A 24384-nucleotide genomic window follows, 5' to 3' on the forward strand; every position below is an offset into this window, starting at 1 on the left:
ATCAGTATGGAATGACTCACTACCTGTAGAAATGGCCGTTCTTGGACTAGGAACTAATATGGTAAAAATCCAATACTGTTTTAAACATGTTATTTTAAACATTATAAAAGGCTAAATAAGCAAACCAGAAAAATAGTTGTACATGTTACTTTATGCACTTAGCTCATGTGTATATGTCTATATATATATATGTATAGACACATTTTAACGCATGTGCAAAATGACCCGCTCCCTGTACCCGTATCCATCCCTACTCAGTCACTCCGAGTGACACACGCAGTTAGATCAGAGCTTGTTCCCGCTAAGCCGGGAACAAGCCGGTTAGTGACTTTATAGAACAGGGTTCACTAACAGGCGGACTGCGGTCCGTGTCCGGAACCCAGAAGCCTTCCCGTACGGAGTCGGACCTACAGCCAAAACAGAAGGTTATCATTTAAAACCTGACGGGGCGCTTCTATTTGTAACCGGCATGGCTTTTGTAGTCTTTACAGTACTGGTTTAGCGGATGAGAAAACGCACAGACCAATTGCACGCGAGTTAGCCCCATAATACCGGCAGAAACGAAGGAAAATATGACCACTTGTATAACCCGTCATTGGCCATCTGCGCGTACTGAAGGACGCGCAGATGGCCTGCAATTCCTGGAAGGAGATCTCGGCTAACGTCGGTTTGCAGGTCGACAGTAAATAAACAGTCGACGGTGACAAAAAACGTTACTCCACCTAGTGTTCTGCCGGTGAATTGCTTTGCAACACGCGCAACCCTTGGAGAACCATAAATTAAAACAAGTACATTGACACAACTGCGTGAAAAGCCACAGCCGCAGTTGCAGAACCATGCTCTGGCCTTTAGAGGCAAGTTACACATGAAAAGACGGTAGAAGGAAAATAATGATAGAAAACCAAGGGAGAGATTCAGACGACTGACCCGGAGAAAGGGAGAGAAACAGAGGAGTGAGACGGAGAAAATGAGAGAAACAGAAGAGTGAGACGGAGAAAGTGGAGAAACAGGAGTGACACGGTGAAAATGAGAGAAACAGGAGTGAGACAGAGAAAGTGGAGAAACAGGAGTGAGACGGAGAATGGGAGAGAAACAGAGGACTGACACGGAGAAGCTGAAACAAACAGGAGTGAGTCAGAGAAAGGAAGAGAAGCAGAGGAGTGAGACGGAGAAACTGAGACAAACAGGAGTGAGAAGGAGAAAATGAGAGAAACAGAAGAGTGAGACAGAGAAAGTGGAGAAACAGGAGTGAGACGGAGAAAGGGAGAGAAGCAGAGGAGTGAGACGGAGAAACTGAGACAAACAGGAGTGAGACGGAGAAAGTGGAGAAACAGGAGTGAGACGGAGAAAGAGATTCAATCATGATCGATCAAAGGGGAAATAAAACATGATCATATTGTGGTCTAGCTTTAGTTCAAGCAGGGGCGGTTCTGGCTAATTGGAGGCCCTGGGCAAAGAACAATTTTGAGGCCCCCCCCCAAAAAAAAAAATCTATTTTGACTATGTGTGTGTGTATGTGTGTGAGAGAGAGAGACAAAGAGAAAGAGAGAGAAAGTGATTAAATAAGTGTGTGTGAAATGGAGACTTGTGTGTGTGAGTGTGTGTGAGAAAGGGAGACATGTGAGTGAGTGAGTTAGTGTTTGTGTCATACTAACCCAGGGGTAGTCAACCTTTAGTATCGAAAGAGGAATTTTGCCCCCTCTTCCCCCAAATTAAATCTGCCTGGAGCCAAACAAATATTTGATTACACAGGTTATAAAGTTATATATATAGTTATACAATATATATAAAAACTATAGTTTGTTGCATTTATTAAATTATAGAACGACAATAAAAAAACTGTTTAACTGCTATTTTAACCTGTTACAAAAAAGGAAAACACCAAACTCTTATGAAGAGGAGAACATAATACATGTGTAGGCCTACTTTGAATTAAATGAAACACAGAACTCTGCTTTTTTTGCTCATCTCCAGCTTGGTACTTTTCAGCAGATGCTGTGTGCTCGCTCTGGAAATGTCTTTCAACATGACATTTCTTATTGCTTGCTAATTCCTCGCCACATATCAAGCATACAGGTGTATGACAATGTATGGTGAATTGTCATACACCTGCATCGTTGCATCGTTGGCAGTGAAAGCAAATTAATCTGTCCACGCAGAATTAAACTCTCTATTTACCTCATCTTCCATCCAGTCTGCATCTGAGAGCTCTGGGCTGTCCTTGCCTTTCTTTTCACAAAACTCTTGAATCTCTGCTCTCAGGTCCCATACTGTTTTAAGCACTTTGTCCAGACTGAGCCATCTGACAGCTGTGTGGTAGCCTATGTCCCCATGTTCAGTCTCATGCTCCTCCAAAAGTGCAACAAACTGTCTGTTATTCAGCTCTTGCCCTGATAAAGTTAACTAATTTAGTTACAACATCAGTAACATGATTCATTTTTAGCACTGACTTACACAACACCTCCTGATGTATAATACACAGGGTTCATACACATTTTTAACCCATGGATTTCCATGACTTTTATATGACTTTCAATATCTTTAAACCAACTTTCCATGACCAAACATTTTGTGAGATCTCAGTGTATACATGCAAAAGAGACTAAATTTAGTATTTAAGCTAACAATGAGAATTTCAAAGCATACAGTAAACCTTGAATTACGCAAATGAGTGAGACAATAGTTTGATTGACATCTGTTGTAACATATGGCATGTACTTTTCCATTTGTAGCCAAGCATGGTTAAACCTACACTTCCCTGGCGTAGTGCATTATCTCACCTGCTTCCCCACCGAACATTTCAATTAGTATGAGATAGTATGCCTACTTATATTTTGAGCGTATTTCTTTTAAAAGCATTTGAATTAATTAAAACTCAGCGTAAATGAACGACATGAAAATATGAATATAACAAATCTCCATGACTTCTCCAAAACTTTTGGGATTTTTTTCAAGCACTTTTCAAGGACTGGAAAATAAACATTTAACAATTCCATGACTTTTCCAGGTTTTTCATGACCGATGTCCTCGATCCTTCTCGTTACGTTTCGTCCGTAAGAGTCTCTCCGTGCTTTGTCTCGTAGTGGCGGTTCAAATTGTAATCCTTAAAAACAGCGATCTTTTCTCCACAAAATAAGCACACGGCTTTCCCATTGACTTCAGTAAATAAATACTTAGCAGTCCATGTCTCGTTAAAAACTCTATCTTTCTTCTCTTAACGTGGGCTGACACTTTTGCGGACTTTAACAGCTAACTCACATCTCTTCTTAACTCCGTTCGCCAACACATCATCCGCTCGCGGCATTCAGGATGTACGTCAGGTAAATGTTAAAAAAAGGCACCTTCAAAATAAAAGAAATGTTGTTGTATTCTCTGCATGATGTTCACTTATTTACATGTGATTCCTAATATTCCGTTGACCTCACGCGGGCCGGTCACAGACAGCCAAAGGGCCGGATGCGGCCCGGGGGCCGTACAATGCCCAGGTCTGCTGTACAGTGTTGTGCGGGCGAGTGTGTGCGTGTGTGTCCCCAGACATCACACACACACAGGCCCCGGGGCTCCGCCCTCTCACATTCGCTCAGAGACACAGAGTGAGATCAGAGCTCATTCCTGTTAAGCAGCCGGTCAGTGACAAACAAGACACAGTGTTCAAAAACCAAGTTGAAAAGAAAGTACGATGAAGCCTGTCTTGGTATTGGGTTCATATTGAATGAAGGAGGAGATGAGGAGAGATTTATTTGAAAAATAAAGAAAAAAATCATAAATAAGACGAGGCCCCCTGGTGGCCGAGGCCCTGGGCAACTGCCCGACTTGCCCAATGGGACGCGCCGCGCCTGAGTTCAAGACCTCATGTCTGCTTTGCCACTTTCCCGTCTCCAAAACGTTTGTACGCATGGGTCATAGTTTGCGTGGAAATACGCACATTTTCCCGTCATGTGTACGCAGCGGTTATAAATGAGACCCCTGGGCTGCTGCCGTGGTTCTGCTGTGCGATGCAGCTCTTGTGCTGAAGTTCTTAGGCATTCTCTTGTGTCGCTGCCTTTGGAGGGTATCAGTAGTCTGCTCCAGGCAGGTCTGCTTGAAGGTTGGTAGAGCTTGGGAAGGGAGGAAGTTTCCCTTGCAGGGTGAGCTGGAGAGCTACAACTCTCCTCCAGGAGAAGTGAGTAGAGAGAGGTGAGCTTGGGAGCTACGCCTCTCCTCTACGAGAATTGAGTAGAAGAAAAAAAAAGCGAGAGGGAACTGGCATTATTTTGGCCTGTTGACCTCATGGGTCATTTGGCCCTGAATGACCAATAGTGGTTGAAAGTTATGTCCAGGGGAAGCTTTAACACCTAGTTGTGAACTTGAAGCTCCCTGGGACACTGAGCTCTGGAGGCTTACATGTAGGCTGAACTATAGTTCACAAATCCTAGATCCCAACAAAAAAATGTGGGAGAAAGAGAGTGAAAATTGCTAATGTCTTATAAAAGCGATGAGCTACTGTCCAGAAACCCAAACTCAAAGCAAAGGACTGAAGGGCCCATACTGTGTAAAATACATTTTCTGGGCTTTCTCTCTCCATAATGACTTGAGGGGGGTCATTATATAGTCTATACTATAGACCCTCAAAGTTTGAAAACAGTCACTCTGCGGACTTATTCCTTTCCATTTGAAGAAATATGTTATCGAAACGTCTCGTTTTGTACTTCCTCCCCCGTAGAAGTCATACCGAATCGCAGTCGTCTCTCAGCCACTGCCAGCCGGTACCACTCCAGCCTTCGAACCCACCACCACCGCTCCCCACCGAACAAGACAGCAAGCTGACTTGTTGCTGAGCTAGCAGCTTGTAGGCTCCACAGGCTAAACACAACAAACAACACTGAAGAAACACAGCAGTGTGGGATGCAAGGAAGAGAATGGGTCGTTGCACATTCCTCTTAGGATCATTACTGTTTGGGACCAGCAGATATGCTTTATTTCTAATGACGTGCCGTGTCGCTGTGCTCAGTACGGAGTAACCTAGAGGTTACTCGTTACTCTGTGTTGAAACTCCATTGTGAAACTCTGTACTGTAATTCGGGTCATTACTCCGACATTGGCCGATGTAAATATATGGCTGTTTTTTTACAGAGTGACTTTCAGCTGTCTTTACAGCCAGAGATCGTCAAATGTGCCAGAATGAGACCAGTAATAGGCCTGGTCGCAGGGGCGGCTCCTTGCATCTGCGACATAGGCGGTTTCCTAGGGCGCAAAATGCCAAGAGACGTGATACATATGTAAGCCCAGGCACATGCACAGACATTTTGGCGGGCAGGTGCTCAAATAAAAAAAAGGGCACCCATCGCCAAATTTGTTTATGAAATTAAAAATAATAATAAATAAATAAAAGACACAGTAGGACATTTTCAACTTATATATTTATTTTTGTTAACAAACTAACTCAAATTATCAAATTGAATATATAAATGAATAACAGGCAAAACAGAAAAAACAAGGCCATATTCTACAATCAAATAATATCTTAAAAAATAAAAAAAATATGATTTATTTCGATGTCTTGCTCAATGGCAAGCAGGAGAAGGTCGGAGAGTCTTCCTTCCCCCACAGAGACTCCTGAGCCTGTTCTTTATTATCTTCAGTTTTTAAGAGGATCTTTCCACTAAAGCTGTTGTCACTGGTAATGTTGCATAGATCCTTAGCATCTTCACAAATGTTGGAAAGATGAGCTGTCCAGTGTTCTCCTCCACACACATTTTTTTTTACTGTTTTCTGACAGAGTTGAAGCATAAGCAGCATGTGAGCGCCGCGGAGCATGTTCTCACAAGAACTCAAATAAATGCTCGTCAGATATCAAAACACATTTGGGGGGAATTGATGACAGAGAGAGTCATTTGTATTCTTATATATTGTTTAATGAAGGGCTCCAACAGAAGGGGCACTTTTCTCATCCAGGGCAAAAGGGCTGGTGCTTGAGCACCACTAGGGGTCTATCTGTGCACGTGCCTGTGTAAGCCTAACATACATAACATCACACCATCACCTGGAGACCCAACGGAGGCAGAAGCTACACAAAGCGCCTCGAAAAACTGTGCGCCTCCTTTCCACGCCCATGATAATCAATCGGCACCGGCAGCGAAGCACCGGGAAGCTGATGAGGGGGTGAAGAGCCACAGGCAGCAGGTTCATTCACTCTCCAGTAACTGTAATGATAGGGGGACACTGCAGGAGCTCTTTCACTTTCACTTGTGGGTGAGACACTGGCTGCGATCCTGCTGCTTTGGCTCAGTGTGTTTCTGAATAATCCCTTTAATTAGCAGGCACCTCTTATGAGAAACAAGTCTCACAAGTTTCTTACATGGAAACTGAATATTAGTTTTCTATAAAAACAACTCTAAAAATAGTCCAGGAACTCAAAGCTGTTTTGTCTGAGACACACCTTGGATTCACTCCATGCAGAACCTGAATGCAGCTAAGGGTGGGGGAATGAAATGAAAGTAAAGTGACACTCTGAGTTCCATGGAAGAGCACAAGTGACAAGAAATGGTAATAAATAATTTCATTAATTAATAAAAAATTGAAAAAGAAAATGTAAAAAGATATGTATTAATGCATTTATTTACAAATTAATTCAAGAATCAATAAATGCATAGACTTTCATTTTTAGATTCAGTATTTTAATGGGCAAAGAGAAACGATTATAAAATAACCATGACACTTGTTCACAGTGATGTCTCTTCTGTGGATCATACATGTACACATACAGTTAACCCATACATACAGGTTTGTTTTCTTTCATGTGTAGACTATTTTTTATTGTTACGCTATTCATCAAAAATAAATGAAATCACTGATTTGGTGCAATAGAATAATTAATACCGTAAATCCTCTAATATAGGCCCGGGCCTTTATTTTACTCAAGCGCATCGCGGCCCAGGCCTTTATTGGAAGGAGGCCAGAATTAGAGGCAGGCCTCTATTTCTATTTGAGCAAAATAGACTACCAGTAGAATGAATAAAACGAGATTTTGTGTCTATTTGAACCTATAAAATACTAGGTTAATTTATTGAAAAAGTAGGCTACAGTTACCATAACATATGGTATGCATACAGAACACCAACAACAAATACCGGTAATTCAGGCTAACAAAAACATAGCAAACATACCGGTAGTGCATTGTAAACACTTTGAAATTAAAAACCATAAAAATCCTCCTCATCAGTTTCCTCCTCCTCTTCATCTCTCCCTGTAATCTCCTCATCACTCGCGCCAGCCTCTACAACAAGTTCGTTATTATACAGTTCCTCTTCGTCCTCCTCATGTTCCGCTGCGCGTCTGTTCTCTACCTCGAGCAGGCGGGCATCAGTCAGGGCCTGTCGTCCAGCAGCGCAGGGCTGTAAAGAATGATACATTAATTTAGTTTGGCCGTTATTGCAAGTCACAGTGGACAGGCTCACTCACAAATGCAATTCTTCTAATGGTAGAGAGAGAGAAAGAGAGCAAGAGAGCGAGCGAGAGAGAGACGTGAGTGCTAATTTCAACATACCTGTCCCTCTCGGAAGCACAGTATGAGGTCGTCCTCACTCCCGTCGGGTTTCACAGACTGCCCACACACTTTGAAGGACTTGATGATCAGCTCCTTGTCCAGCTTGTCCCACGCAGTGAGAACCCAGTCCACAAGCAGACGGCGAGATGGTGCTTTTAGGTTCCCTCCACTTGTGAAATGTTTGTCCGCGTCCCCAGCCATCCACTCATCATAAGAAGCATGTAGGCTTGCTTTGAAGGGCTGGTTCCACATGACATCGGGGGCTTGGACATACTTAGTGTAGCCTCCTGGGATCACCGCGGTCGTGATGTTGTAGGGCCTCAATTCCTGTTTGGTAGAGGTGCTGATGTGACAGCGGTAGGCATCCCACACTAGCAGGCGCGGGCGAAAACTGAATTTGCCTACGATTGATCTGAGCCATGCTGTGGTCAAGTCGTCATTCATCCAGCTGTTGGCAGATGTGGCGATGACTGCTCTTGAGATCTCTTGCTGCATTGCCTTCACTTCACGAATGGCCCCCCGGAAGACAACATAAGGCTTGAGTTTAGTGCCATCAGCCTTGGCAGCAAGGACAACAGTGAGATGGCTTTTCTCCTGGCCTGTTGTTTTGAGCGCAACACTCTTCGTCCCTCTTACGTCAATGGTACTGGGAGACACCATATCGAACCAAACGGCAGTCTCGTCCATTGCAATTATGTCCTTCTCTGAAATCTTTTTCGAGACGACAGTCTTGCTCACGTAGTCGACGAATGAGACAAGTTTCTCTGTGAGGAGATCTGGGTCCTTCTGAGCCATTGTGGTGCGACGTCGCAATGCAAAGCCATTTCGGTTTAAAAACTTTTCCAGCCAACCCCTGCTAGCCAGAAATCGCTCACCTCTATCACTAACTGTAGGGTAGATTTCCAGAGCCTTGTTTCGGATCATTTTTCTAGACACTCGGTTATGATTGTCCCTCATTGAATGGATCCAGTCAGAGAGTTTTGTGTCCATCTCCTCGCTAACCTTTTTTCTCCCTCCTCCTGGCAGTCTTGCTCTCTGTTTGTTTGCCACGGCTAGATCTATTTTCTGCTTTTTCCAGTATCTTATTCTTTTCGGGTCAATGTTAAAATGTTTAGCAGCTTGCTCCCAAGAGTGCTCTGCAGCATATTCCAACACGGTCTCTTTGAACTTGATGTCGAACTTTCGTCTCCTCTTTGGCTCCACAGCTGCCATGGTAAACAACGTTAACGTTAGCCTACCGGTGACTGAAGTCTAGTCAAGAGCGAGGTGCGTGCTACCGGTGACTGAAGTCTAGTCAAGAGCGAGGTGATTGACCAGGCAGGCTACCGTAGCGGCTTGGATTCGTTAGCAAACATTGCCCCCCTGTGGTACTTGCATGTTACTATCACAAGCATAATGTTGAGGCTTGCCCAGAAGATCGCAAGTTTGCGGGAGGTTTTGACTTTGGTCAATCTAACCGCCTAATATATTTCTCATCATTTTGTTATTTTGTGTTTCTAAAATAACAAAATGATTTATAATATTGTGCATTCCATATTCCTTCTTAATATTACCCTAGCTCATTGGAACACTATTAGTTGTGATTCGTTGCATTGGGACACATTTTGTTGTAACGCATCCTGTTTTGATGTTTACAGCGAAAGTGCCCTGATAATGTTGTAGTCTACTATAGTAAATTCTGAACGGATTGAAGGACATGTTTGTTTACAAGGCAGGGGATACAACAAGCTTGTTGACGCTGATAACAAGGACTCGCGTTAGTTGTGGATTATAATTGTTTTGGATGAGGAGCATTCCAGCTGTCACCATAATTTCACCATAATACGGTATGCAACTGTTGCATGTTTTTAGCAGAGATTATTACATTTTATAGCAAAGAAATCTAATGGTCTTTGCTTGTAGATTGTTGATTAGGCTACCATTGATGTAGGCGTTAAAAGCGGTAGCTATAGCCTATTAGCTGTAGGCTACAGGGGTGTGCAGGATAATGTGTGGCTACAAGAATGACTGGAGCAGTGCAGGTCTCTTACATTTTGATTCGTAACGTTATAGCGATATTTTAAGTGCTCGGGTGGCTTTCTAATGAGCTAAACAGTCTCATCTGTACATTTTTGCGTTCAATTAGACATTTAAAAACGTTTCTTCTAATAATAGCCCCGGCCTCTATTAGAGACCGGCCTTTATTTACCTCCGCCGATAGCGAGCCCGGCCAATGTTAGAGACACACACGCAAAATGAAATCTCGCTATTGAAATACACATTGAATCAGTTTTTTTCAAATTAAAACCAATGATTTATAATCTTCGGGGACCGATACCTCAAATTAAATCCCAGAAAAGGTATTAAATATGGGGTCTTGAAGTTAATTTTGTCTATTGGGAAATATCTCCTTATGCTATTATAACCTTAAATGTAATTGTTATTTCAGTGTAGTGCAATGATTAATTTGTTTAAACAACCCCATAAATTTTGTTTATGATGATGACTATTTTGCTTTATATTTATTTTGCTCCTTCAGAGCTCTTTTAGACGACATCGATGGAGGTGTCACCTCCTTCAGCACTCTTAGAGCAGCCAGGGAGGAAGGTGTCAGAGTGAGTTTGATCTAGCATTCAGCCAGTATAAACTCATCAGTATGCAATGACTCACTACCTATAGAAATGGCCATTCATGGACCAGGAACTATTATGGTAAAGATCTAGATCCATTTCTGTATTAAACACGTTATTGTAAACATTATAAAAGGCTTAATAAGCAGACCAGAAATATAGGTCTACATGTTAATTTATGCTCTTAGCTCATGTGTATATACTATATATATATATACACATGTATATGCAGCTGGTATTTACAATAGGAATTTGACAGAGGAATTTACTTATATAAACACATGTGCAGAATGACCCGCTCCCTGTACCCATATCCTTCTCCACTCAGTCGCTCAGAGCGACACAAGCAGTGAGATCAGAGCTCGTTCACGTTAAGCAGCCGGTCAGTGACTTTATAGAAACACAGAGTTTCTCTGGTCTCAGCTGCACAGTGACCAGCTAGGTCATGATCAGAGCAGAAGCTACAGCTGGTTTGTACCGAGCTGGAGTTTATGTTTCCTCCTCCACTCTGCTCTCACTGGAACTAATAAACACTCATCACTGGTTATCAGGACCTGATGATTACATGAAGTAACTTAGTGTTTGTTTGATTCTCTCCAGAGTTTATGAGGCTGCATTTGTATATCTTTTAGTTTGATTATATTTTATTTTTCAATCTCAATAACTATCTTTTGGACTTGTTGTCAATAAAAAGTTAAATGTATATTTTGTTTCACATTCTAGATGGCATAAGCAGAGACATCAACTCAGGAAAAATATTTCTGTAGAAAAGAAAGCCCTGTACGTGTGTATGTAGACATACGTACACACGTACAAACGCACTATTGAGACGTTTTGTCTTTTATCATATATTCTCAGGCAGTACTGATGCATTTACTGAGACGGGACGTGAGGGCCTACTCTGCGTGCTCAGAGTTCAAGCCCAGCAGGCTGCAGCGGTCCTGACATATTCCGGAACAGCAGCACAGTCTTTGGATGACTCCTCTGAAGATGAAAACATATATATGTATATATGTATACATACACACGTAAAGGGCTTTCTTTTCTACAGAAATATTTTTCCTGAGTTGATGTCTCTGCTTATGCCATCTAGAATGTGAAACAAAATATATTTTGGCATAACTGTATGTTTTCGGATTGTCTAACTGTGTATTTGTGTTAAAGTCAAAAGGTCAAGGCCACACTGACCTCATCTTATGGTTTCAGTTGTCAAGAGACACAGTGTCATTTAGACGAGAGAAAATATGTAGAAATATGTAGACGGACACTGCGCTGGTTAGCGGAGTCATACAACGCAGTGCGGTAATTCTAGTGTAGTTTTTTTTAATAAATGGGTTATCTTTTTTACAATCTACAAAAAGTTATCTATACATTTGGTCACAGAATGTTACACAAATAAATTGGCATTAAAGTTGGCATCTTGCTGTCTGGCCAGTCTGACGATGCAGCTGAAGCGTCCATCAAGGGCTTTCTGCAGGTAATTTGGATTGTTTGTTTCTTGTGAAGAGGAGAATAACATGAATTCATACCAATATCAGTTTACAATCAAACCTTTTAGTGTTAACCTTGTGTAAACAGAGTCAAAGGACATTGTACAACAATGACACACATTTTTCCACAGTACCTGTCGTTCACTACTGAACTTCTGACACCCATTACTGGACTGTGTCTTCCTGTAGAGTGGTGATGTTCTCAACGTTCTTTTCACAGTCTGTCAAAACAAAATTAGAGTTACAAATGTTAATGCCCCACAACCCATTGCAGATACGGTTGTATTTGCACACCACATCGGATCAAAACAAAACTGCAGTCTGTGAAACAAGCAGTTTTGGTAGATATAAGGGAAATGCTAATATTCCTGCATGAAACATATTCAGTCCCTTAAGCAAAAATAACAATGATGGCAGGCCGCAACCTCGATGCCTTCGTCTGCTTTGCTTACAGACTAGTTTGCGGAGTCTCGTGCTGACCGATACATCATCGCTCTTTTCTGAAACTAATGAAGGCAAATTCACACATGTAGACAGAAATAATCAGTATAAATTAAAAGGTGTAAATATTGCTAACATTATGTTTGATGGGGGTCATCATTATACATAACAGAGGAAAACTTTGCACATTTATTCCTTAAATTTACTTGCCTTCCTGTGGAAAAAGTTGTTTTCCCAGTTAAACAATCACAGCAGGGAAGCATGATTGATCAAAATTCTTTCAGTGTGATATTAACTTGTATTTCAGCAAGCGTACTTTGGGGATGTAATAAAAATGTATATTTAGCACATTATATAAAATGGTGTTTCTGGTATGTAACTTAAAAGTACCTCTTTAATGGTAGGATCATTTCTCTCTCTCATCGTCCTCGTGGTACATGGATGATGGTAGTGGGCTCAACCCGGCTTCTCTATCTCTCCAGGCTGCCCTTCCTGCTCTTCATCAAGCAAAACAAACTGTTCGGTCCAAGTTATTGACGTTAATGAAACTCCTGTAGCTTGACTTTGATCCTCCTTGATTAAAAAACAGAACATAGCAATTGTTTTATAAAATGAATCGCAACTCCATAACATGGAAACATTATTGTCATAGTGCATACTATACATTAAACCAAATTGACCTGATATTGTGGAGTAATAGTAGAGAAATACACTCCTTATTAATCTAAAGCATTCATAAATCAAATTCATGTTTATATTTATATTGTAGCGTCCCTCAATGATGAGTTAAGCGTCTTGAACTGGTTTCAACAACCATGTATTCACCTCCCAGGTAGCACAGGCTACCGTGGGCTGAAGCATGTGGCTAACAATGGCGTATTAGCTCATGAACAGCGTCTATAGTGTGGATTGACAGACTCTCTCCGCACTCGGACTGTAAACCTAGATCGTAACGATCTTTAAAAACAATAAACTACTTACCTGACAGAAGGAAGATGACATCGTGGTCTTCCAAGCGCGCCGTGTTTATGACGTAGCGCTGAGTTAAAGGACTGGTTGTTTACAAATAGGGTTTTTACGACAGCCACACGTCATGTCCGCTCGCGCACTCGGTCCGGTCGCGCACTCGGGCCGGCCTCGGTAAGAACAGACTCGCAGGATCCTTCTCATTAGAGATGTAATCTAGCCTCAAATATTACTAATATATAACATGAATAACATTCACGATCACTGAAGGACACCACGCAGGGACTGTGATTTAAACACCACGCTGCGCCGTGGTGGCATGGCAACCATCATAGCAACGATAAAAACATGCGTGATAACTATTAAAATATTTATCATAAGCACGAACTGGCTGAAGACTGTGGAAGCAAAGAGCACATTTCTCGCTAGAAATGGTGTCAGAATGTATTTTTATGCCCAAACTAAGTTACAAAATTATATTTTTATCTGAATAAACAGGGAATCTCCGCCATGTTTTCCTCTCCGCAGACGGGAGCTTGAGAGTCACGTGACGTGAGAACACGCCAATGCAAAACAATGGGAGGACTAAATGTTAGCATCTCACAATCTGAGAGGCCAGATTGTGAGATGGTAACGTCGTTCCAAGTGGACCAACGTTGCCATTGAACGTTTTCTGATGAGACTGGGTTGGAACTCTCATAGGACAGAGGAGCTTATTCAGTGGCAGACTCCTGTCACTGTCATGCTCATCTGAAAGGCTGAGGAGGTCCTTTGTCCCCAGGGCCATTCGGCTTCATAACGCCACACAGGGGGAGAGTGGGGGGGAGAGATCATCCCGGCATTAGTCGACCATATTCGTGGCACCTATTGCACTTCTGTCCGTCCTGGGAGAGGGATCCCTCAAATGTGGCTCTCTCTGAGAAACCTCAGAGAGATGTATTTTTACCCTGTTAAAGGTTTTTTTTCGTAGTTTTTCCTTACTCTTGCTGAGGGTTAAGGACAGAGGGTGTCACGCCCTGTTAAAGCCCTGTTAATGCCCTGTTAAAGCCCTATGAGACGAATTGTAACTTGTGAATATGGGCTATACAAGTAAAATTTGGTTAATTGATTGATTGATTGATATTCCTATATATTTATATATTTATATATATATATTTTTCTGATGTTTTTATAATATATATACAGTTTAGATTTGTTTGTACTTTCCACTCCAGCAGCACAAGAACACTTTCCTAATGGACACTGACACGATCACATCATTGCATTCCATTCCTGTATCTACAAATATGCTCTCCGTATGTGATATATGTGATTTATGTATGTATGTCAGGGATGGGTTAAGTGTACAAGCTACTGGATGATCTGAATTTCCCACGGGATTGATAAAGTGTCCATCTATCTATCTATCTATCTATCTAATCTATTCTTTTATTAACCATTATTATCTACTTTTGCAACTTATTAATAATAGAACCACCTTAAATTATGATAGAATATGGTAAAAAACTTATATATTGCAATATTATGTTTTATTATTGTTGTCTAAACATTTTGCTGCATTGTGAACAACAGGTACATGTCTTGTTTTTCATTGCAGGCAGTAATGGAAGTCTCAAATGACACAAAAAACTAGACACTGACTTTTTACTATCTAATATCCAAACAGAAAACAAAGTCCCACCCACCATGCAGAGGCCAGTGAGTCATCATTTAAGTATCTGATGTCAGGTGCATTAAATCATGTAAAAGTAAGAAAAGAAAAGCCGCTCATGTCCTATAAAAGGGAGTGTGCAGAACCACAAACTGAAAGGAAAGGATTGAATTGGAAACATTTAAATTATTATAAAGGATCAAGTTAATTTTTTCTATTGGGTAAGTACTCCTCATGCTATTATAAGGTTACTTGTTATTTCAGTGTAGTGTAATGATTTATATGTTGAAACAAACCCATAAATAATGCCTTGTTTATGATGATGAAATATGTCTGTTTATCAACTTCCTCTTAAAGTAACCTTTCTGTCCATGTTCCTAAAACAGAAGCAACACGACAGTCAAAGAAAATCAAAACAGTGGGAGAACAGACAATTTTGAATATAATTACACAACATTTATTTTAAGAAATTATGATGGCAAATGAGGTGCCAGACCATAGGGTTACGATCATTTTAATTAGTTTGGTTTAATTTGGTTTGACCTGGGTCCCTGTCAGCGAGTGAGTGGGTGTCTGAACAAAGAAAAGGTCAGGACTTTGTTCAGGTCACATTGTTGACTTCAGACTGAACGTGAAAAAGGAAGTCAAAGTGTTGCCTATAAAATCATCTTCTCCTCCTTGTTCCAGAGTCACTCTGTCCAGAGCCACATAAGCAAAGGTAAGGACTTCAATTCGTCTGCTACTACTATTGAACTGAATGGAATACCTTTTATTTGAGTTCATTCCTTTTTTGTCATCAATTTTTATGAACCCCTTTGTAACCTTGTTTATTGAAGTGCTATACCATAAAAGTAATTATTCAAGTATTATTATTACTATTACTGTGACTATCAAGCTAAAACTAATTTCTTTACAGCATCAAGTGAATAAACATCAAAACCCCATGTGGTCATTTTTATCACATAACGAAATGTAGAACATGCTGCTGGTAACAAGTAGGTCAATAGGAATTTGACAGAAGAGTTCTTACTCATAGGAAAAAAATATTTTGTGTGTCAGTTACCACAGGTTCAAACTCATAAGGAGTTTAGTTTGTCCAGTCTGGGCTACTGTAAAAAACATGGCTACCTCCGTAGAGAGGACCTGCTCCTTTTGTAAATTCAAAGTATTTAAATTTAAAGGTACCATTCAAGGGTAAATACACAATAATTTGTATAATTTAGATGAAGCACATTAATGAACACATCAATAGGAGTATTTTATAATCAGTTTCTGCCAATAGATCCCTTTCACCATCATCTTACACACTGGACCTTTAAGTAAACAAGATGAATGCATCTTCCTCCACTCGTGTGAATTCCTGCATTAACATGTAGTCTGAATGTCCTACTTTACAGCAATGGGATCAAGTGAGTCTAAAGCTCCTCCAGTGTCAGGTAAAACCTTTTACATTTTCAGATTCTTGTTATACAATCCTAATACTCGAATAAACAAATGAACAGTCACAAAAAACATTCTCAATAATCACAGTTTGGTTATTTTTATCTCCTCCAGCTTGTCAGCCACCGAGGCCGGTGACACCTCCTCCACCACTCTTAGAGCAGCCATGGAGGAAGGTGACAGAGTGAGTACGATCTAACATTCAGTCAGTGTATCTCCATTGTGTCCTCAGTGTTTGTGCTTCTGCTGCTCAACACATTACTTAAACATCTTGTTGTTGTGTGTGTGTCAAAATTGCAATGTTGTGCAATTATTAATAAAAGTAATACAGCACTTTATTCTGATTGTTTAAGATTTTCTGTAATTTACAGGAAGTACAAAGACAATCTTGAGTTTGTGAAATCTTACCAGCCTGAAAACGAACAAGTCAAATATCTCAGGATTCTGCTTTATGGACCAGTTGGTGCTGGAAAGTCGAGCTTCATCAACTCTGTCGACAGCGTTTTAAAAGGCAGACCTGCTGGTCCAGCTCCAACAGATGCAATCTCTGGGAGCAGCTTCACCAAACAGGTATGAACAACAGGAAAGGACAAAACTCCATTGAGGGTAACAAACCACAGGAATTCATTTTCAATAGTAGTTCACTGATGAAAATACAGAGAAACTTCTACTTATATTAATATGTCAAAACAAATGTTGTCTTTATGTTTCATAGCAATACATTCTAGTCAGAACAAAATAAATGAAATGAAACATTAAATCTTTTTAAATCTGTCTGTTGATCATCTTAGTTCTTAATGTTTTTCACTCCTTATAGATTTGCACCCATTTCAATTTCAGGTTAATGTGTGAACTAGAGGCCCAGAGTTTTAATCTGTTGATGTTAATACAAATCACCTTTCTACATCCTCCCCACACATTCCTGATCGGCCCACAGACAACTGCTGATATTTACTTTGGTTCATTGATGTAAATAATTGCACCTTCTGCCTTACAGTACAAGACCTTCAAATTTCCCAAAAGTCCAGGGGTCAAATACTCTTTTGTGTTCAATGACATCATGGGCCTTGAGCAAGATTCTGACAGTGGAGTCTCTGTGAATGACCTCAAACTGGCCCTGAGAGGACACGTGAAAGACGGTTACAAGGTACAACACTGTGAACTTTGACATTAATTAAAGTCTAATTTTATCTAACAAAAAAAATCGTTTTAAATTTATCTTAGTTATCGAAATATTATTGAAATTTGACAGACGTGATGTGCACATTTCCTATCTCATAAAACAAAGTGAATTGTTCTTTAATTTCTCTAATTTCAAACTTTTCTATTAGCAAATTGCTGAGTTGGGGACACATGGCAGCCACATGTACATCAGTTAAATAATGTGAACAACGTCAGGAATGTGTGTCACATTAACAATATGAGCGTGCATGTGTGTAAGTGCACGAGACAAACAAATGAGGTCAACCACAGAAAAACTTTAAGTATCATTAAGTATAATCTGATTGTGTTTGATTGACTTCTAGTTCAACTCTAAAAATCCACTGATGGAGGGTGATGATGGCTACAACTCCCTTCCCACTTTGGAAGACAAAGTTCACGTTCTGGTGGGTGTGGTTCCTGCAAACGCAGTGTCTAGGTTAAGTGCTGAGATGGTGAAGAAGATTAGAGAGGTCAGAGAGGCAGCCAGTGAACTGGGTGAGTGCACAACAATTGTTTCTCTGCGTGGACTGATAGTATCACATTGGATTGTATGAGTCAAAATACCAGGACACAAATGTTTGAAATACTGATCAGGTTTCTTTATCGACAGGAATTCCCCAAATGGCTATTATCACCAAAGTTGATGACGCCTGTCCCGAGGTTAAAAAGGACACTTGCGATATCTATAAGAGCAAGTACCTGAAGGAAAAGGTACATTTTGGAGTTATTGCACAATGACATTTTTCAGCATAAATGTCTTGTTTGTTCATCGCTGTACGATTACTGATCAACATAATTGTTGTTACTTTGACTTAGGTTGAAGGATTCCACCAGCTGCTGGGCCTTCAAATGAACTGCATCTTCCTTCTGAAGAACTACAATGAGGAAACTGAGTCAAATGACGAAATGAACGCTGCGATAGTGTGCGCACTGAAACAGATGCTTCACTATGGAGACGACTACCTCAACGACCTGGAAACATGAATTCCCCTGAGGCAAAAACACAGTATGTGACTTTTAGGGGAATGAGGAAATATTCAGACAATGTTTACTGTCTTTGGCAAGCAGGCAAGCTTGAAGCATGAAATATGGAATAAAAATGCATAAAAATTAGGTCCTAAAGTCTTTAAATCATTTCTGTCATTGAGACTTTGCACAATAGCAGGACAATGCTCTGTCATTACGTCGTTAGCTTGGTGTGACGTCATCACGTGATCTGGTCAACAACTCAGCTGTTGTGATGGTGCCTTCATGTGCCGCCCGAAAGATGTGATTCAAAAGCTCTCGTCTTTATTCTTGACTCCCAGTATTTAATACATCACCTGAGACGAACAAATAAATTCTACATTCCTTGCCTGGTATGTGCTTCATTTAGTTTATCTTAAAAAAACACTGATAATTTGCAAGGCAACAAAGTGAAATCAAAACTGTCTTTGTGATGCTTCAGTGCAATTTCACAGAGTTTTATTTTTGTCAAGACTAACTGGTTTTAAATGAGACATAATGACGTGTAAAATAAAATGTCAAGCATTGAAAGAATTGGGACTCCTGGTTTCAGTCCAACAATGTTACATGCAGCAACTACACAAGGTGATGTTGAAGTAATACAAAATTCTTAATAACAACTTTGTAATAATTATGTAATTGTTTGACTACTTAACTTTTTGCTTTGGTTTGGTTATATTTCAGTCAACTGTCATGACCTTGAAACACACTATTTGGAACTTCCTGTGTCCACCACCAGGGTGTGCTATATCCTTGATGCAGGCAGAGACTGTACATAGGTTTTTCAGGTTGCGGAAAAAGAAAGTGAAAGTTGTTTGTCTTGATAAAGTGTTTCCTATTAAAGCAATTTCTCCTGTTATTGTTTGCAGTCGCTCCCTCATGAGGCTTATGAGGACTTTCATCTCAATCAATCAAATTTTACTTGTATAGCCCATATTCACAAATTACAATTCGTCTCATAGGGCTTTAACAGGGTGTGACATCCTCTGTCCTTAACCCTCAGCAAGAGTAAGGAAAAACTACTAAAATCCATGTTAACAGGGTAAAAATATGTAGAAAGCTCAGAGAGAGCCACATGTGAGGGATCCCTCTCTCAGGACGGACAGAAGTGCAATAGATGCCACGTGTAGGAAAACATTATCAATAATCAAAGTCTCTAGCAGCATTTGATGAGGGTAGACATCCCGAAGGACAACCCCAACATGACATGCCAAGCAGTCCCGCTGCAATCACAGTCCATGGTCAGCAACCAGTAGGACCACGATCCACCATCCAGACCAGACGCCACTCCAGACCTCAGTCACCGTCCACCGCCGCCCACCAGGACCCACCACGAGCCACCACCGCGGTCCTGGTCCACCGCCCGTACCCAATGCCAACGCGACACAGGGTCCGCCACCAGCACCACGATCAGCCCACATGACTCAGAATCTGCCACACTGGATCCACCACCGCGACCCCCGGTGCGCAATCCACAAACCGCAATCCATGGTGCGGCCACAGAGGCTCTGGATCTGCGGGTGATAAAGCAAAGGGATTCCGGGGAAGGGGGATAGGGATGGAGAAGAGGAAGGAGAAGCTGGAAAGAGAAGCTCCGTGTGTCATGTGTCATAAAATAGAACAAGTTACGTTCTGCCGCACTAATTAGCTCTAACTATAAGATTTATCAAAAAGGAAGGTTTTGAGCCTTCTCTTAAACGAACAGATGGTGTCTGCCTCCCGAACTGAAAGTGGTAGATTATTCCACAGGAGAGGGGCTTGATGGCTAAAAGCTCTGGCTCCTATTCTACTTTTAGAGACTTTAGGGACGACAAGTAGGCCTGAATTCTGGGAGCGGAGTGCTCTAGTAAGTTTATAAGGTACTAACAGCTCATTAAGGTTAAAAGGCGCTATATTATTAAGGGCCTTGAAGGTGAGGAGGAGAATTTTAAATTCTATTCTAGATTTAGCTGGAAGCCAGTGTAGCGATGCTAATACTGGAGAAATGTGCTCTCTTTTCTTTGTTCTCGTCAGGACACGTGCTGCAGCATTTTGGACAAGCTGTAGAGTCTTTAACGACTTACTGCTGGAGCCGGATAATAATGAATTACAATAGTCCAGTCTTGATGTAACGAAGGCGTGGACTAGTTTTTCTGCATCTCTTTGCGAAAGGACATGTCGGATTTTTGAGATATTACGCAAGTGGCAATTTGTTTTAAGTGACTAATAAAGGATAGATCAGGATGTTTCTGTTTCGTTGGAAGCAAGGGCAATGTCGTGTAGCGCAGCTATATCATTGGATAATGTATCTCTAAGGTGTTTGGGGCCAAGTATTATAACCTCTGTTTTGTCTGAGTTTAATAAGAGAAAATTGCGGGTCATCCAGGTTTGTATGTCCTTGAGACATGCTCGAAGTTCAGTTAATTGATTACTTTGTTCAGGTTTTATTGACAAGTTTAACTGGGTGTCATTCGCATAGCAGTGGAAATTTACTGAGTGTGTCCTGATAATGTTTCCTAGTGGAAGCATATATAATGAGAATAAAATATGGCCGAGCACAGAGCCCTGTGGAACACTATGATTAACTGTGGTGCGCACAGATGACTCATTAATTTGCACGAATTGGGAGCGATCAGAACAATATGATTTGAACCAGTTTAGGGTGGTTCCTTTAATGTTAATTAACTGCTCTAGTCTCTGTAAAATTTGATGGTCAATTGTGTCGAATGCTGCACTGAGATCTAACAGAACGAGGACACACACAAATCCCTGATCTGAGGCAGCTTCTCCAGCCTCCCCACACATGCCTGATCGGCCCACAGACAACTGCTGATATTTATTTGGATTCATTGATGTAAATAATTGCACCTTCTGCCTTACAGTACCAGACTTTCAAATTTTGCAGAGGCCACTAACTGTTTTGTTTTCAATGACATCATGGGCTTTGAGCAAGGATTCTGACAGTGGAGTCTCTGTGAAAGACTTCAAACTGGCCCTGAGAGGACACGTGAAAGAAGGTTACAAGGTACAACACTGTGAACTCTGACATTAATTTAAGTCGAATTTTAACTAACAAAAACAAAATATTTGTTTGATATTTGTGTTAGTTATCAAAAAAAATTGACAAATGTGATGTGCACCTTTCCTGTCTTAAAAAACCAAATGAATTTTTTTCGCATTTCTTTTTCGGATATCAAACATTTTGGCAAATTGCTGAGTTTGGGGCACATGGCAGCCACATGTACATCCGTTAAATAATGTGAGCAACGGCAGGAATGTGTGTCACATTCAAAATATGAGCGTGCTTATGTAAATGTGCACAAGACAAACATATTAAGTCAAACACAGAAAAACTTTAAGTACCATTAAATATAATCTAATTGTATTTGTTTGATTTCTAGTTCAACCCTGAAGTAGAACTGAAGGAGGGTGTTGATGGCTCCAACTCCGATCCCACTTTAGAAGACAAAGTTCAAGTTCTGGTGTGTGTTGTCCCTATGGACAAAGTGTCTAGTTAATTGACAAAGATGTGGAGAAGATTAGAAAGGTCCGAATGGCAGCCAGTGAACTGGGTGAGTGCACAACAGTTGTTTCTCTGTGTGGACTCGTAGTGTCACATTGGAATGCATGACAAACAAATGTTTGAAATAATGATCAGGTTTTATCGACAGGAATTCCCCAACTGGCTATTCTCACCAAAGTCGATGAAGCCTTTCCTGAGATTAAAAAGGACACAAGCAATATCTATAAGAGCAAGTACCTGTGATGGAAATCTGGAGATACAAGAGGCTGGAAACAACAAAGTTATCTACATGTATTTAATAAGGGGCTTTCTGCAGAAAGGATCAACACAGGGAGACCACAAGGATCTCAGAGTGAGGATGCAGAGCAGTCAAAAACACAGATCTTATATAGGAGGACTTAGGGCTGTCCCTCTGAGCCAATCCAGACAGGTTCCATGGTGGGGGAAGGAGAGGAATCTAAACATTAGCAGCTGATTCACATGTGTTTCCTTAGGTGATAAGAAGTCATACACTCCTTCCTTTGATGGGTAATTAAGTCGTAAAAGGTCTTTTACCTTATTCACGTTATAAACAGTTCCGACCATAAAACAGCTCAAGTCTTAAACATTTGGTGTATGTAAATACAAGTCATAAAAGTCTCTTACAAGGCTGCAAAAACTTACTATCCAAATACAAAATCGTTTGTCAACCATGTTTAGTTAATTTTTCTAGTACATACCTGAAGGAAAAGGTACATTTTGGGGTTATTGCACAATGTAATTTTTCAGCATATAAGTCATGTTTGTTCATCGCTGTACGATTACTGATCAGCGTAAATGTTGTTACTTTTACTTAGGTTGAAAGATTCCACCAGCTGCTGGGCCTTCCAATGAACTGCATCTTCCTTGTGAAGAATTACAGGGATGAAACTGAGTCAAATGACAAAATGAACGCTGTGACACTGTGCGCACTGAAACAGATGCTTTTGTATGGAGAAGACTTCCTCAACCACCCCTGGAAACATGAATACCTCTGAGGGGTTGGTTGTGCAGGCATAGACTGTATACAGGTTTTTCAGGTTGCGTAACCTTAAAGTGAAAGTTGTTAGATCCAAGTGTACAGGGTCAGTACAAAGTTCAAATATCCTCCCATGTTTGCAGGTCGGATGAAGTGTTTGTTGTTTTTAAGAATTTCTCCTCAGAGCAACATTTGTTAAGTCTTCGATTTTCTCTGTAGAAACAGAGAAAGTGTCCGCTTTCTCCGTTCTTTTGCTTGAAGGCTGAGGAGGGGTCTTCAACCTGTTGTGTAGAAGAACTGACCAACACCCTTGTCACATCTTATTTATACTCTCAAACTCTAAAGCTTACAAACTCATCAGTATGGAATGACTCACTACCTGTAGAAATGGCTTCTTGGACTAGGAACTAATATGGTAAAAATCCATTACTGTTTTAAACATGTTATTTTAAACATTATAAAAGGCTAAATAAGCAGACCAGAAAAATAGTTGTACATGTTACTTTATGCACTTAGCTCATGTGTATATGTCTATATATATATATATATGTATAGACACATTTTAACGCATGTGCAAAATGACCCGCTCCCTGTACCCATATCCGTCCCCACTCGGTCACTCCGAGTGAAACATGCAGTGAGATCAGAGCTTGTTCCTGCTAAGCAGCCGGTTAGTGACTTTATAGAACAGGGGTCACTAACAGGCGGACTGCGGTCCGTGTCCGGAACCCAGAAGCCTTCCCGTACGGAGTCGGACCTACAGCCAAAACAGAAGGTTATCATTTAAAACCTGACGGGGCGCTTCTATTTGTAACCGGCGTAGCTTTTGTAGTCTTTACAGTACTGGTTTAGCGGATGAGAAAACGCACAGACCAATTGCATGCGAGTTAGCCCCATAATACCGGCAGAAACAAAGGAAAATATGACCACTTGTATAACCCGTCATTGGCCATCTGTGCGTACTGAAGGACGCGCAGTTGGCCTGCAATTCCTGGAAGAAGATCTCGGCTAACGTCGGTTTGCAGGTCGACAGTAAATAAACAGTCGACGGCGACAAAAAACGTTACTCCACCTAGTGTTCTGCCGGTGAATTGCTTTGCAACACGCGCAACCCTTGGAGAACCATAAATTAAAACAAGTACATTGACACAACAGCGTGAAAAGCCACAGCCGCAGTTGCAGAACCATGCTCCGGCCTTTAGAGGCAAGTTACACATGAAAAGACGGTAGAAGGAAAATAATGATAGAAAACCAAGGGAGAGATTCAGACGACTGACCCGGAGAAAGGGAGAGAAACAGAGGAGTGAGACGGAGAAAGTGGAGAAACAGGAGTGACACGGTGAAAATGAGAGAAACAGGAGTGAGACGGAGAAAGTGGAGAAACAGGAGTGAGAAGGAGAATGGGAGAGAAACAGAGGACTGACACGGAGAAGCTGAAACAAACCGGAATGAGTCAGAGAAAGGAAGAGAAGCAGAGGAGTGAGATGGAGAAACTGAGACAAACAGGAGTGAGAAGGAAAAACTGAGACAAACAGGAGTGAGACGGAGAAAGTGG

General features: G+C 41.0%; 1 protein-coding gene and 1 pseudogene across 1 annotated transcript; both read left to right on the plus strand.

The window, feature by feature from the left end:
- The first annotated feature begins 14748 nt into the window (after positions 1–14748).
- On the plus strand, positions 14749–18438 carry LOC128457971 (interferon-induced protein 44-like). The gene is made up of 9 exons (XM_053442543.1): positions 14749–14903; positions 15370–15400; positions 16080–16118; positions 16237–16306; positions 16494–16692; positions 17120–17269; positions 17649–17820; positions 17936–18036; positions 18142–18438. The coding sequence occupies exons 3-9, from the start codon at positions 16082–16084 to the stop codon at positions 18307–18309; spliced, it is 897 nt and encodes a 298-aa protein (XP_053298518.1). The 5' UTR covers positions 14749–14903; positions 15370–15400; positions 16080–16081; the 3' UTR covers positions 18310–18438.
- A 585-nt stretch (positions 18439–19023) lies between these two features.
- LOC128459112 (interferon-induced protein 44-like) lies at positions 19024–22848 on the plus strand (annotated as a pseudogene).
- Positions 22849–24384: the final 1536 nt, after the last annotated feature.

This window comes from Pleuronectes platessa, chromosome 16 (genome assembly GCF_947347685.1).
Source record: "Pleuronectes platessa chromosome 16, fPlePla1.1, whole genome shotgun sequence".
Taxonomy (NCBI): Eukaryota; Metazoa; Chordata; class Actinopteri; order Pleuronectiformes; family Pleuronectidae; genus Pleuronectes; species Pleuronectes platessa.